Source organism: Rhinatrema bivittatum, chromosome 3 (genome assembly GCF_901001135.1).
Source record: "Rhinatrema bivittatum chromosome 3, aRhiBiv1.1, whole genome shotgun sequence".
Lineage (NCBI taxonomy): Eukaryota > Metazoa > Chordata > Amphibia > Gymnophiona > Rhinatrematidae > Rhinatrema > Rhinatrema bivittatum.
The window spans coordinates 486,379,766-486,395,416 of NC_042617.1; the positions used below are offsets into that span (position 1 = coordinate 486,379,766).

Here is a 15,651-nt window from a genome sequence, read left to right on the forward strand (position 1 = left end):
AGCAAAGGGCAACTACACTAGTGAGGGGCAAATCTGAAGGCCCTCTTACATCATGGTGTATGCTTTTGTGTAATATATCACAGAAGGTACATTAGTTTCCTAATACAAATATTCCTACAACACACAAAGGAAACACTTATTTGCTTTATCACAAATTATTCATTTATTAAAACATTATTGTATACATACAGCACATAATTTAAAACTACCCCTCCCCCCATATTCCCCCTTATAATCTAATTCACACATACACCATTCATACCACATTCTTGTGATAAAGCAAATAAGTGTTCCCTTTATGTTTTTGTGTGCTATGTTGATCTTATTGTATTTTTCTTAGGTAAATATTGAGTAAGCTGGCCAACAGTAAAGTTATCTGGGTAAAGTTACCCGGATAACTGTAGCCAAATATTCAGTGGGACGAATCTCTCATTGAATATACAAGGCTAAAGTTGCATGAATACAGTTATCCAGGTAACTTAGCCAACTTACTGAATATTGGTTTTTAATAGGGATGTGCATTCATTTGTGATGAAATAGGAAATAGAGACAATATTTCCTATTTCGTCGCATTTCGGGGGTTGATGAAATGATAAGAAAACCCACGAAATTTTGTGTGGTTTTCTTATCATTTTTGGAGAGGGGAGAAAGAGCACATTAAAAAAAAAACCCAAACCCACCCCAACCCTTCAAATTTAATTAATTGCAACCCCCACTCTCCCGACCCCCCAAGACTTGCCCAAACACCCCCCCCCCCCCCCCGGAAGATTTACCAAAAGTCCCTGGTGGTCCAGTGGGGTCCCGGGAGTGATCATCAGGGTGGAATTCAAGCCCAAAGCCAGCAAAGGACAATGGGGTAGAGTTTTAAACCTGTGCACTGATTTTATAACATGTGCCCACCGGCACACGCATGTTTTAAAATTCGGGGGCCACACACCCTTGCGCACCAGATTTTATAATCCATGTGCACATGTGCGGGCGGCACGCACAAGGCGAGGGGGTACTTATGCAATTTTCACGCAGCGTTGCATCCCAGCCTTCCCCAGTTCCCTACCCCCCTACCTAACCTCCCTTTCCCTTCCCCTCTGCTCTCCACCCCCTAAATCTAACCTACCTTTCGTTTTTGTTTTTTGTTTTAAGTTGCTGTTCCTCCAGAGCAGAAGCAACTGACACGCACCGGCACAGCGGCCTCCAGCCCCGCACCTCCCCACCCCCAGATCACCCCTCCCTGCCCCCTTTACAGGCCCCAGCACTTAATCACATACTGGGGTTTATGCCCGTGGCCAGGCCCATTTGAAAATAGGCCCGGCACACATAAGGCCCGGCCACAAGTGTAAACCCCGGGATTTATGCACGCCGGGGTTTAAAAATGTGCCTGTTAGTTAAAGGACTGGGGATGTGCACTGTGTGAATGGTACACTGGGTGGTGGTTATGATGCTGTCGAGGGTAACCCTAAGAGATGGGAGTGAGCATGTCACTAGGTCCCCGTTCCCAAGCATAGCTAGTGGAAAGTCAGAGGAAGGGGAATGGGATGTCTTGGACTCTCCTGGATGGGTCTACGGGTCCAAGCTGAGGGGAGAGGTATGTGAGGCAGTGCCCCTAGTGAACAGCTACTTACCTATGCAGGAGCAGGCTAGACTCCTGGTCCACCTTAAAGGTATTAAGAAGAGAATGCTGTATTAGCGGGATCCTGCGTGGCAGGTGGGGCTCACAGGGCATAATCAGAGACTGCGGAATAAGAGCTAGGATCCGGTTGGGGATAACCAGACCTGGTCCAGGTCTCCGAGAGGAAGCCAGCTCCTGTTACGTAACACTGAGCTGAGACGAAGCAGTACAACAAACTGTGCGTAAAGAGAGTAATCTGTCTGAAGGTAAAGGCAGTCTACTGTTGTGTATATGACTGAAGCTGAGGATAAAGATTATGTTTTAAGAAAGGCTGGAGTCTGACTAGTTCATTTCTCCAGGCCTGTAAGAATCACTGCTCGTTCCCACATAGCTGTAAAATAAAAGGAGCTCTTATCTAAAAATAAAGTAAGGCACTTATTTTTCTGGCAGCCGGAAACAGCACAAAGTGATGACAGGCTATTAAAATTCATTATATTCCCAAACATAGGTCTGTGTTTCATGTAGGATCTGCATCAGGGGGATGTTATATTTCCAAACTGAAATTTTTGATAAAGACACAAAATTACTCGTGAAATGGTAACTGTTCTTCATAGCACCAAAGGAAAACCTTTCTAATTTTATGGTTATGGTTAGTGCTATCCCCTTGTGTATAAATTGGTGTAATTAACCCTTCTGACCATGTTGTTGGCTTTGGGAAATAGCCAGAAATTACAATCAGGTTAAATAATTGTACTAATGCTTCCTACACTTATACACTGCTGTATTTGAGCATTTTGTTTAATATCCTATTAGGCTGATATGCTTTTCAGGTCTTAAATGTCTGGTACCATTCCTTGATTTCCTGTATTATAGAGGTATTCAGTTTGGTAATCTTTGGTATTTGGTAATCTTTGATTACAATTTTCAGCAAGTTTAGTTTGTCTTGGGTATGTTTTTGACTTTGTGTGAAGTCTTCAGGCCCAATCGTTTTATGAAGTTCCTGGAAGTGCTCGGTCCAGGTTTTACCATTCTAGATTTCTAAATCAGGATTCGTTTTGCATTTATGTCCTTTCTACATGTCCCAGAAAACATTTTTATAGCTCTATAGCTGATGACAAGGGTGGCAGAAATGAGTCAGTGCTTGTGACATTGCAAGATACACAGCAGTTGATGGGACTGATGGTCATAGGATGTATTAGTGGTATGAAACACTGTCTATACAAAAGCAGAGGGTGAAATACCTTGGCCATTCTAATTCTGTGTCTCCCTATCCTTCCTGTGTTAAGTTTTTCAGTATTGTACTATGTAAATCTATCAGTGCATGATACCCTAGGATGGATTTAGTGGAGAATGATGATTCATAGTTGGGAAATCTTACATGTTATTTGTGAAAGCAATGGTATGAGAAGTTCTACTCATAAGAGACTTAGGACAAAAAAAGTATATATAGGGGTTAGAGATATCATTTCACCCTTTCTACATACATTTGAGCCTTTTTTTAACAACATTAGAGCATCCTGTAGACGTATGAGAAATGGATACAAAAAACCTGAAGAGTGGTTGACTACTTGGCAGCTAAGTTTCAATATAAAAAAAATGTAAAGTTATCCATCTTAGGCATTTTGAAATATGCGGGAATGCTGAGAGGAGTTCTGTCCGGGAAATAAAACTAATATTGAAGCCCGCGCCCCTTACGAAGTCTTCTCCACGAAACACGCGCTGTGTCAGGCATTGCAAGCAGTTTAAAGTTTAATCTGCAGTAAACAGTCGGATCTTCAAAGCAGGGCATAGAAGTTTGTTGCCGCTGCCATTTTATACTATGATAAGTGCCTTTTTTTTTTCTGTGGATATACTTCAGAATGTGGTTAAGCACATAGTAGATGCGAATGACTGTGTATATATAATGAACATTATTTAAAGAGCAAGTGTACAAGTAAAGAAAATATTAAGAGAAAACATTAAGAGAAAATAACAGAAAAAATTGAACTCATTGGATAACACGTGTTTTCAAGTAAATTTATAACAACAAACCCGATGATTATACATATTCGGTGGTGAGCAATTCACTTTATAATGGGCTACAAATCCCATATTACTCTTAAGTGAATAGAATGTAACACAATCTAGTGTAAACATTTGGCTCCCGAATGAGGGTTGTTGTAAATATATGACACATCATTGGCATTTGGAATCACGTAGCACTTTCTATTAGAATTGTTATTGTATTACTACGGTTTGCATCCAGTTGTTTAAAGATACAGTAAGAAATCAAGGGGAGCACTACACAATTTGGGGTGAAACATTGATGTCCATGAAATAGGAAAGAGATCTCGGGATGAATATATCCAATGATTTTAAGGTAAACAGTGCAACAAGGAAGCAGCCAAAGATGGAAAGATGCTACTATAGATAGGAATATGTGTAACTAGTAGTAAAACATGAGCTGATTATGCCATTATAAATGTCATTATTGAGACCTAACCTGGAGTATTGTGTTCAGTTCTGGAGGCCTTACCTCCAGAAGAATACAGAATGAAGGTGGACCGGAGAAGGGCTGCCAAAATAGTTCAGGGTGATTTAAACATGTATACTCTAAAGCAGTGGTTCTCAACCTGTTTTCTATCAGGACATACCTGAGAGACGATGCTCACACTCGTGACATGCTGAGCAAATGACCATCATGGGTTTAAATATAAGCATATGCTCTGCATCCACAGGAGTCCCCCACTTCCTAACAATGGGTGCAGAGCAGAACTAAGACATTTCCCTGTACAACTCACCATACAAAAAAGATATTCTTATTCTGGTGTCATCTTAATAACAGCATCACAAACTCCCTCTATTACCAGGTGCATTATAAAATAAAACAAACAAACCCCACTCTGTGCACAACTGCCATAACCATGCACTGACTCCAAGAAATTAAACAGCAATAGCCCTACCCATGAAAAGGCAGCAGTTCACCACCAGTGCAATATAATATTGAGAAAATACAACAAATAAGAGTGATACAAACCTCTAGTAAAGTACCTCATCTCAGTCACATACACACAGAACACAGACAGACCTGCCTTCAACAAATTACAAATGTGGAAATAAAACCTGGAATGGAAACCCCAAAACCTGCATGCAGTGCAAAACTGGAGACTAGAAACAGAAATATATTTCCTCCTACACTAAGCAAAGTTCAAAGAGAGAAGAAATGCATATCCTCAAAACTGACATAGTATGGCTCTTGTACTCCCCTCCATGCCCCCATCACCCCTCACTTCTCCCAACTACTCAATCATCCCTTCACATGTGCATATCCCTGTCCAACATTCCCAACACCCCCATCCCACATCCCCTTCCCTGTGCTCCTTCTCTCCCCTTTTCAACTTGCTGTCCTTCCCTCTCCCCTTCCCCACCCAGAATACCTCTGACCACCTCTTTGCTACCCCTTCCTCCTCAGCATCCCCAACTCCCTGCTCCCCTCGCCCCCAACCCGTCTCTCCTCCACCTCTCCCTATCCAGCAACCCCAATCTCCTTTCCCCCACCCCATGACTCCCAATCTCTCCCCATGCCTTCCTACCCAGCAGACTCTTGAACTCTTATCTTCCCATCCCTTCCTGCCCACTTCATATTCCCCTCCTCCTGGCTCCCAGCCAGCAGAAAAGACTTCAGTCCAATCCAGTCTCCCTCCCTCTTTATCAGCAGCAGATGAGGGCAAGAAGCAAGCACTGAGGAGAGGAAGATGAGGAGGCAGCAGCATCGGATCTATAGACGTACGCACCTTTCACCCTAGTGCTCCTGCTTTCACGTCTAGGCCCCATGGGGTGAAGAGAGCATCAGTAGCCTCACTGCCAGGCCAGGCAGAGGAAAATAAAGTTGGTGTCCTGCTGGGCCCATATGAACAGGAGTTTGTGATATCGTGCTCTGATCTGAGTGAAAGAGGAGGGAACAACCTCCCACTGGGCCAGGAAGAGAAGGAAGCAAGAGCAGCTTCCTGTCATACCCAATAAAAGAGAAGTCAGCCAAATCCTGCCCAGACTGATGAGGAAAGATCAGTCTTCTGCTGGCTCTGTGACACACACCTCCTGGGACTTCGCAGCACACTAGTGTGTCCCGACACATCTGTTGAAAACCACTGCTCTAGAGAAGAGGAGGGATGGGGAGATATGATAGAGATCTTCAAATGATTGAAAGATATTAGCAATGCACAATGTTCAAGGGAAAGGAGATTCTAGTACAGGGATCATGAGGCTCTGAGGCAGTAGGCTGAGGAGCAATGTCAGGAAATATGTTTTCATGGAAAGGGAGGTGGATTCATAGAATGCCCTCCCAGGCTGGGCAGTGAAGGCTAAAACAGTAACAGAGTTTAAGAGAGTATGGGATATGCACAGAGGATCCATAGTCAGTAAAAGTTAGGAGAAAGTAGGAAGCACAATATAGCAACATGTGTTTAACTATTTAAAGTGCTCTATTCAAATAATTCAATAATAAGTGTCCGGACTGCCAGAATGAATGTCAAACTAGTTAATATGAAAAATTAAAAGTCCTGACAGAAACACAGACAACAACATGGCTGGCTTTGTTTGACAGGCTGTGATGCTAGAATTGAAATCTGAAAGTACTGTTTTAAATGAAAGTAAAAACTAACAGTTTTTTAGCAGAAATACAGGCACTGATATAGCTGGTCTGTCTGGTGGTATGCAGGGGACCTAAGAAACTCACTAGTAATGGTAGCTACTTAGATCAAAGTGTGATTATGGAATTAAACTAGCGGCTGGGTCTGTCTGGCAGGCTGCAAGTGTCAAAGTAACTAGACCTAGTGGAAATACAGGCACTCAAATAGCCAGTTTTGCCTGTCAGGCTACACAGGGGACCTAGGAATTCATATGTTCAGGCAACAAACAAGATAGTATTTGCTAGCTATCTCGATTATTATAGAGTTTTATGATTAGAGATAGGAAAATCAGAATGCTGGATGTATCCCTTAGCAGTGTGGACAGATTAACTGGGCAGATTAGATTGGAAGATTGGTCTTTTTTTGCCAGCATTTCCTGTTTTACTCTGTTCTTTTAACTTCCCTCTATCTATGACAGTGTTTTTTTCCACCAAGAATGAAATAGTTCTGTCTTATTTTACCTTTTCTCCATTGAATCCTATAGCGTTGGTCCATGTAAATTAGTTTAGAGTATATTTAAATAATTCAGTGTAGCACATGGTCTATTGCTCTTAGTTGTAATTGGCATTATTCTTTTCAAAATAGAATCCACTGTGACTATTCAACATATGACAGGAGTCAGGTGGCACCTTATAGACTAACCTCTGAAGATTATTCAAAATGTCTGTGGGAAAATGAATGGTTTGCAAAAAAAAAAAAGAAACACCAATAAATAAATTAATTCAAACCTATCTATGTTGAACGTATGTCTACATCTGCTTTTTCTGAGTGTTTTTAATTGATCTGTTTTCCATTTTTGTTTCAGTGAACCAAAATATATATCAGTATGTGTATTATGCAGATATGTTTCTAGAAGGACCAGCTATAGCTTCAGTCGCAAACTACCTGTGTACAACAACATTGCCCCCAGTAAACATCACTATTGATGGAAGAGTTTCAAATTTGAATTTCACTAGCATCCAAGTCACTACAGGTAAGTTCTCTATAATAAGCAATAGCCACAGGCAGAACTGTATATATTTTAAAATGAAAACCCTTCTTTTATCAGCCCTTCTGCATTCTAACGTTTACCCTGTCCACCTCTATGCACATGTAAAGATGTATCATACCGAGCATGACACAACAATTTTGCATCAGCTTTCAGTACATGGTTTGAGCAAAAAGTAAAGCCTGGAGAATGAAGTTTCAATACTGCCTCCACAATTACTAAGATACAACAATCTATTGCTTTATCTTCCCAGTAATTTCTGTTTCACTCTTCCATACTTCTCATGTCTAATATTTACAATGGTGCCTTTGTAATCTGAACACACTGTATTAATTGAAAATAGCTTTTTAGTAAGAATAAATAGATGTGAATAGATGAACAGAAGGATGAAATGATATGTAAGTTTACATACAGCATTACCATTCTGTTATAAGTACCTTTGCATTAACAACAAAATATATGGGGGGGCAAGATGACAGCAGTGTTTGAATTAGTTCCTGGGCTAGGACTGAATTTCTGACAACTTTTTCCCTTTACTTAGGAAAATCTTGAGGAAAAAACATTTTGCATCTGTCTGGTTCCCTAGCCATGCCAGAACTCACAGATAGGAGTTAGGTTGCTGTGGGCAACGGATGCCTGGAATGCCGGTACTGAGTTAGGGCTGAAGCTGGGACTGGAACTGGAACATGGAGTGAAAGCTAAAGCCAGAACTGGAGCAAAGTCAAGAACCACAACAAGGAGCAATGATTCGCTGCTGTAGCAGGGGAGTTCACTTCACCAGAAGACTTGGGTAGTTTTATGGTTTGCTAGGAACGACTTCCTGGTTCAATTTCTTTTGGCCTGGCTCAGGCCAGACTGGTTCACCAGGGGCGTGACCACCATATTCCCTTAATGCCCCCTTGAGTTGCCTGTTAGCTCTGTCACTGGGGCTCTGGCCCTTCTTTTCCCAGCTGTCACTGGTTCAAACCTCATTTATTGTAAAGAAATCTGTTGGGTGAATAATCAAACATATAATGGTACAAAAGTAAATTCACCTGTGTTTCAATAGACAAGAAAACTTTTTATTTTATAAAGTATGTATGACCATCATATAAAAGATGCTGAAATCCACTTATTTGTAGGAAATCAGAAGCTGGTCTCACTTAGACCTCACCTTACGACACTGCCAGCACTGTTTCAGTGTTTCCCCCTCACAATATCAGAGTTTGATGATGATGACGACAATGATAAGCTCAAAACAAGAATCAAGAGCCAATGATGTAATCATTAGCTTCGGCAGCAAAGATGCCACACAGTATCAGAAGGATGCTGCAGGGTCAGTGTGAGCATGTTGCTATTTAAGAGATGTCAATTTCCTCAGTCCCTCCAGAGTCCTGGATGCAGCAAACAGATAAATACTTCGAATGGTCCATGGTGGCAATGATTTCTCTTTACTTGATGCTGCTGATTTGCTGGAGGATTCCACAGGGTGGCCCATGGAAAAGTAGCCTGCTTCCAATGCACTGGTATTGGAGGTGGGCTACTTTTCCATGGGCCACCCTATATATTTTTCTGGGGTTGTTAGGAGACCGGTTGTTGCCTAATTCATCTGGGAAAATTTTGCCAAAGGGAACTACTTCTCCTAAGACAACCTGCCGAACTTTGTTAACTTTGGATCCTGCTCCAACTTTGCTGCAAATGTCTGAAGAAATATGGCAATCCCATATCTGTACCCCAGTAGAACTCTTCTCCAGTCCACTGGGAAATGCCACTAGTACTGGGTTCTTATCTACAGTTGAGGTGGTGTATGGTATGGAGCTTTTTAGTGGGTTGTGGGGTAGAAAAATTATTTGTATTACCTTTATTGTTATTTAGGGATGGTAATTCATGAGACGCAAAATAGGAAATAAGTCACAATATCCTATTTCATTTCAAATCATTTTCATAACAAAATGATTTAAATTCTGATAAAATGTTATTGGAGTTTCATTTGGTTTGAAAATTGGAGAAAAACAAGTTACCCATCAGTCCCTAGGTGAGGCCCGAAGCTGGGGCCTCACCTAGGGAATAGGCAAAGACTCAAAGCAGGGTCCTAGTCTATGCCCGAGCATGACACCAATGCATCGGCTTAGGTCTAGGCCTGAAGCTGAGGTTTCACCTAGGCAAAGGCCGCAGCCTGAAACAGGAGCTTTGCCTAGGCAAAGGCTGCAGGCTGAAATAGAGGCCACAACCTGCACCAGAACATGACACCGGAGTCTCAGCCTAGGCCCTGGCCATCGGCCAAGACCCAAGCAAAGGCCTAGGACTGGGAAATTTCCCAACCCCCATTTACCTTATCCATTGGGAGTCTGATGCTGTGCCCAGGCCAGGTCCTGATGCCTTGGCCTCGTCCCAAGTTCAGGTCCGATTCCAGGGCCCAGCCAGGAAGCCAGGAAGCCAGGTCCCAATGCCTAGGCCTCGGCCTAGGCCAGGGTCTGGGTCCTGCCAATGCCGGAACCCAGTCCAGAAGCCAGTTCTTGATGACTGGGTCTCAACCTAGGCCCAAACCTGACGCCGGGGCCCATCTTGAAGACGGTGATCAATTCAGCCCATCAAGTTTATAAAGTCCTCCGAGGAAGGGAGCTCCCGAGCTGCCAACTCATCTTTTAGCTGTGAGGAGAGGCCATCAAGATAAATAGCTTGCAGGCAGTCCTCTTGCCAAGCGAGCTCAGTAGACAAAGTCCGGAACTCTATGGTGTAATCGAAGAGACTTCGCTCTCCTTGACGAAGATGGAGTAAATTCGTGCTTGCCACAGCATGTTGCCCAGGGACATTGAAAGTTCGCTTGCAGACAGCCACAAATTGTCTGAGCATTCCCACAGGGGAGAAGCCCAGGCCAGGGCCTTCCCTTCAAGGCGAGACAGGATAAACGTGACTTTAGTTAAATCATTCTGAAAGATGGAGGGTTGAAGATCGAATTGCATATAGCACTGGTTTATAAACCCTCTGCAGAGCTTAGAGTCACCGTTGAAACATGGGGGTGCCAGAAGCGCCAACAAGGCCTGTGGCGAAGATGGAGGTGGCTGTGGAGGAGACAGAGACGGGTTGCTTAGGAAGGCATCGACCCGGGTGAGAAGATGGTCCATGGATGAGGCCAGTGCCCTGAGGAACTGCTGCTGTTCTTGCACCTTGGAAGCTAGGCCTGGAATGGCCTGGAGGGCACGCGGCTCCACCAAATCCATGGCCTTTGCAATCTGTTGCACTGGAGGTGGATTCTTGGACTGAGGTGGGGTTGACACAACCCGTAAGCAAGGGCCTATGAGTCCCCACCATCAGCAGGTGGAGTGGGCTGAAGCTAGAGGCCACTGGAACTTCACCTATACCAGCCCACATTCCCTCAGGTTGAGCCTTTGGGTGCCGGGGCTGGCAGGACTTAGGTGGGCCTCGAGATAGGATAATAAAGGTAGATGGTTCAGCCCAGAGACAGCAGCCAGCAGGCGGTGTAAGTCTATCCAAGATGGGTTTCGGAACTGGAACCCAAGCACCAAGTAACTAGGTGCGACTGGAGGTGCTTGAACAAAGATAGGCCGAAGCCTTGAAAGTCCATGTCCAGAGGTTAGAGGCAGAGGCGTCACTGTCGAGCTCGGATGGAAGCTGGCGGCCAATGGAAGCTGTGGCGAGCAACCTAGAACTCTGGACAAGAGAGAGTCTATAGCGAGGTTATCCATAGCAATGGTCTGGGATGGAGAAGACAGGCGAGGTCAGGCATAGCAATTGTCAAAGCACAGAGAAGGCAGGCGTGGTCAGACATAGCAGAGGTCAGGCTTGGAGAAGGCAGGCATGGTCAGACATAGCGGAGGTCAGGCTTGGAGAAGGCAGGCGAGGTAGGACGTAGCGGAGGTCAGGCTAGGAGAAGGCAGGCGAGGTTAGATATAGCGGACGTCAGGCTTGGAGAAAATCACAAGGCAGAGTCAGGCAAAGCAAAGTCAAAGTCCATGAAGTCAATCCAAAACAAGGAGCAGGATAGGAACAAAGAGACAGGAACTAGGGACAATGAGGAATCAGGAACGCAAGGCTGAGACTAATCTCTAGAAGCAACGAGCACTCGATCAACAGGGAACCGAAGAGACCTGTTGCAAAGGTAATGCTTAGGAGCGTTGCCCGAGCTTAAGTATGCTGAGAGTGATGATGTCAGCATCCAGGGCTGTGGCCAGGTTCCTGCCGCAGGCCTGGGAGGGGGTGCAGCGCCATCGGCAGCATCTATCTGCGGAGCAAGTGGAGAGGCCTGCTTGGAGGAAGAATCCTGGCTGGAGGTCCCGGGCAGCATGGCAGGACCAGGGACTCCAGCAGGGGCCTGAGGTCGGAGCCAGTGACTGACTGCCACCAATGACGGAGAACTGAGCGCTGAGGTTCATTTGGGAAGGTGAGAGAGCTGCGCTGTGGGCCTTCCGCGGGCGGCAAACATAACAACTATATTCTCATCTCTGAATTCCTTTTTAACAAGTTGGTGGCTAGTGATATTCATGACATTCCTTTGAGGGATAACTCAATGAATCTCACTACCACTCCTTTGATTTCCAAAGCCTTTCTATTTTACTATAAATCACTGTACACAGTTGGGCCCTCTAATGAACAAGCCTACCACAACTTTTTTCAAGGTATGGATTTACCTAAGTGCACGCATGCATGCACTCTTGGATATGCTGATTCAAGAGGCAGAAATTCACAGGGCTATCAGGCAGATGAAGCTTTTGAAGGCACCAGGGCCTGATGTCCTTGGACAGGAGTTTTATAAACTGCTGCCTTTAAAAAATATGTTTCATGCCACCCAGGAAAGGAGGGAATTTCATAGAGGACACAATCCTACTACTGTGGTCTTGCTACTCAAGCCAGGAAAGGACCCTGCCCTTGCCTCGTCTTATCGACCTATTTCTCTCCTTAACCAATATATTAAGTTGCTGGCCACAGTTCTAGCCCAGCGGGTGAACTCTGAATTAGTGTCCCTGGATCAAACGGGATTTATTAAAGGGCGGCTTTCTAACTCAAATCTTTTAAAAACTTTTATGGCTGTCTTTTCCCCATGCCTAGTGATTCCACTGGCCTTCTCCTTAGTCAAGGTGTTGAAAAAGCATTTGATCACATGGAATGGTCTTACTTGCTTCAAGTCTTGGAGCGTTATAATTTTGAGGACTCAGTGTTGGCTTGGATAAAGTTGTTGTATAACTAACCCCAGGCAGAGTTATTGGTGAATGGACCCTTTCTGAGGTTATTCTTTTAGGTGGGGACACTAGACAGGGTTGTCCCCTTTCTCCCTTATTTGTCCTTGCTCTGGAACCCCTGGCGATCAAATTGCAAGCTCTTTGCTCAATTCAAGGCATCCAGATTCAGAAAAGTCCTTCAAATTAAGCCTCTTTGCAGATGATATCTTGCTCTATGTAGGTAATCCCGTTGACTGTTTGAGAGACATTATTGCAGTTTTTCATCAGTTTGGCACATTTTCGGAGTTTGAGAAATCGGTGGCTTATCCTCGCTCTCCTACTCTGCAGACTACCTAGATGGGCCTTTTCCATTTACTTGCGCAGGTTCTCATTTTAAGTACCTGGGTATACAGGTGGCACATTCTGTCGAGAAACTCTACATCCTAAACATCATCACTGCCATGAACCATGTCAAGACCTTATTGCTGAAACGGAAGGCCCTCCCTCTTTCAGTGCTCAGTAGATGCGCTGTGGTTAAAATGGTGATCTTTCCTAAGTTTCTCTACCCTTTACAAATGCTTCCACTGTGGCTTTCTGCCTCGACCCTTAGGACATATCGATCTTTGGTGGGTACTTTTATCTGGCATAATAGATGGGCGAGGGTTGGGCTGGATGTGTTGAGGCTCGATCACAGACATGGCAGAGTCGCTTTGCTGGACATACGCATCTAAAATGCAGCCTGCCTTCTTGCCATTTACAGGAGTGGGTGTTCGGTCATCCTAAGTTTGATGTAGAGGGCTTGATGTCAGACTGGGCAGCTTCTTAACCCCGATTAACTTAGTACATCTCCCTGTAAGCAAACTGTCCTCTATGAAACTCTCTGTATTCTGGCTTAAGGCTCCCTGGAAGGTGTGGGTATGGTGGCAGGGGCTTGGGGCTCATAATGCATTAATATCCCCTTTTTTGTCCTTGAACGGAAATCCAAACTTTGTCCCTGGTTTGGGCAATCCTATTTTTCAACAATGGACTGCGATGGGGCTTCGCTGTGTGGCCCAGCTGGTGGACACAGACTCAATGTGTCTCTACTCCTTTGAGCAATTGCAGGAGGAGTGGGACATACTCCTCCTGCAATTTTGTTAGGAAGCGCTAGGAGAGCGGTTCCACTTTCCAGGGGATTGTGTGTTCTTGGACCACAGCTCAACCTCAGAGGAACTCCGAAGAGGTGCAGAAGGCAGGTGAGGCATGCCCGAGCATGGGCTGGACAGGAGCAAGGCTGGACTGAAGACAGATGATGGAATCCGGAGCAGGAGCAAGGCTGGAATGAAGACAAGGATGAATGAAGGTACTGACCCTCCACCAGACCTGCATGCTTCGGGAAGACCAACAATGCAATGGTGGTCTTTGAATGGTCCTCCGACCATTCCAAGCCCTTTCGGACCTGCTGCTGGATAATGGCAAGAATTGGCAGGCCGGATGGAGGCCAGAGGCAAACGAAGGTCTTGGAATCATTTTTATTTATTTATTTAAAAAAAATTTTATATACTGGTGTTCCTGTATGCAATACAAATCACATCGGTTTACATTGAAACAGAACATAATAATTTGCCTGGAGGCGGTACATGGAACAAAGGTTACGGAACATGGACCGGGGAAACTATTCAAACTTAACATTATGAAATTAGAACATTAAACAAGACTCTTAGGTATCCAGAGTCTTGGAACATCAAAATCTAACAAATGAAAAACCGTGTAAAGAAAAACAAGACCATGGAAGTGGAGCGTAATTGTATAAATGTCACATGTGCGCTAAATCTGGGATTAGCTACAGTGTAATAGTAGAATGATACATCGGGATTACGGCAGACATAATTGGTACATATAAATGTAGGGAAGAAATTTAGATAGATGCGAGCCAGTGGCTCTTGCTAGCTGGAAGCGAACCCAGGGCTCATGATCCTGGAAAAGCTTGGCTGAAAAGCCAGGTTTTAAGTATCTTTTTGAATAAAGAGTTGCAGAGTTCTAGTCGGATGTCTGACGGGAGCGCATTCCATTTAGTGGGGCCTGCTGTAGATATGGCACATTTCTGAAGTGAGGATTTTGTTGAGGGGGCATAGAGTGTGCCATTATATGCTCCTCTGATGGGTCTGGATGATGTGTGAGGACGTAGTTGGGTGCTTAAGTGGAGCGGGGAGATGTTGTGAATGGATTTATGGATGGTTGTGAGCACTTTAAAGAGGATCCTGTGTTTAATGGGCAGCCAGTGGAGGAGTTTAAGGATGGGGGTGATATGGTCTCTTCTATTTGTTTTGGTAAGGATTCTGGCTGCGGAGTTTTGCACCATCTGGAGAGGTTTGATGGTACTAGCCGGGAGACCAAACAGGAGCGAGTTGCAATAGTCGATTTTAGATAGTATGATGGCTTGTAGAACCATGCGGAAATCGTTGAAGTGAAGTAGTGGTTTCAGCTTTCTAAGGACTTGTAGCTTGTAGAAACAGTCCTTAGTGGTGGTGCTTATAAATTTTTTTAGGTTAAACTGATTATCTAGAATGACGCCTAAATCTCTTACATGCTGCGATTGATTTAATTTTGGAATGGTTGAAAGGAGTGTGTTAGATGGGTTGAGAAGCTCATTGTTGTCATCTTGATTGATGATTAGGATCTCGGTTTTGTTGTTGTTAAGTATGAGGCTAAGGCTGGAGAGTAGATGATTGATCAGTTGTAAGCAATTGTTCCAGTGAGTCATAGTTTTATGTAAGGATTCTATGATTGGGATGAGTATTTGAATGTCGTCCCGCGTAGAGGTAGTGCGTCAGATTTAGATTGGTGAGTAGCCGGTAGAGAGGGAGAAAGTAAATGTTGAAGAGGGTCGGAGAGAGGGAGGAACCTTGAGGGGAACACCTTGGTTGGATGGGACCGGATGTGATTCTTTATTGTTTATCTTTACCTTGAAATGTCTATTAGCCAGGAAGGACTTGAACCAGCTGAGGACTGTTCCCTTAATGCCTATGTCAGCCAGACATTTTAATAGTGTTGAATGGTTTACCGTGTCAAAGGCCTGCAGAGAGATCTAATAGGATCAGGAGATATGGTTGTTTTTTGCCCATATTTGATAGAATCGTGTCGGTAAGGGATATGAGGAGGGATTCTGTGCTTAACGATTTATGGAAAGCCGAACTGGGAAGGTGCGAGAATGGTGTTTTCTTCCAGGTACTCGGATAGTTGTTTGTTTGACTA

General features: G+C 44.2%; 1 protein-coding gene across 1 annotated transcript in view; it reads left to right on the top strand.

The window, feature by feature from the left end:
* Nucleotides 1-15,651, top strand: part of LOC115088101 (adhesion G-protein coupled receptor F3-like) — a 97,323-nt gene that overhangs the window by 21,154 nt on the left and 60,518 nt on the right. The window contains exon 4 of the mRNA XM_029596056.1: nt 7,079-7,246. Coding sequence (XP_029451916.1) covers nt 7,079-7,246 — 168 coding nt within the window. The remainder of the gene's footprint in view (nt 1-7,078; nt 7,247-15,651) is intronic.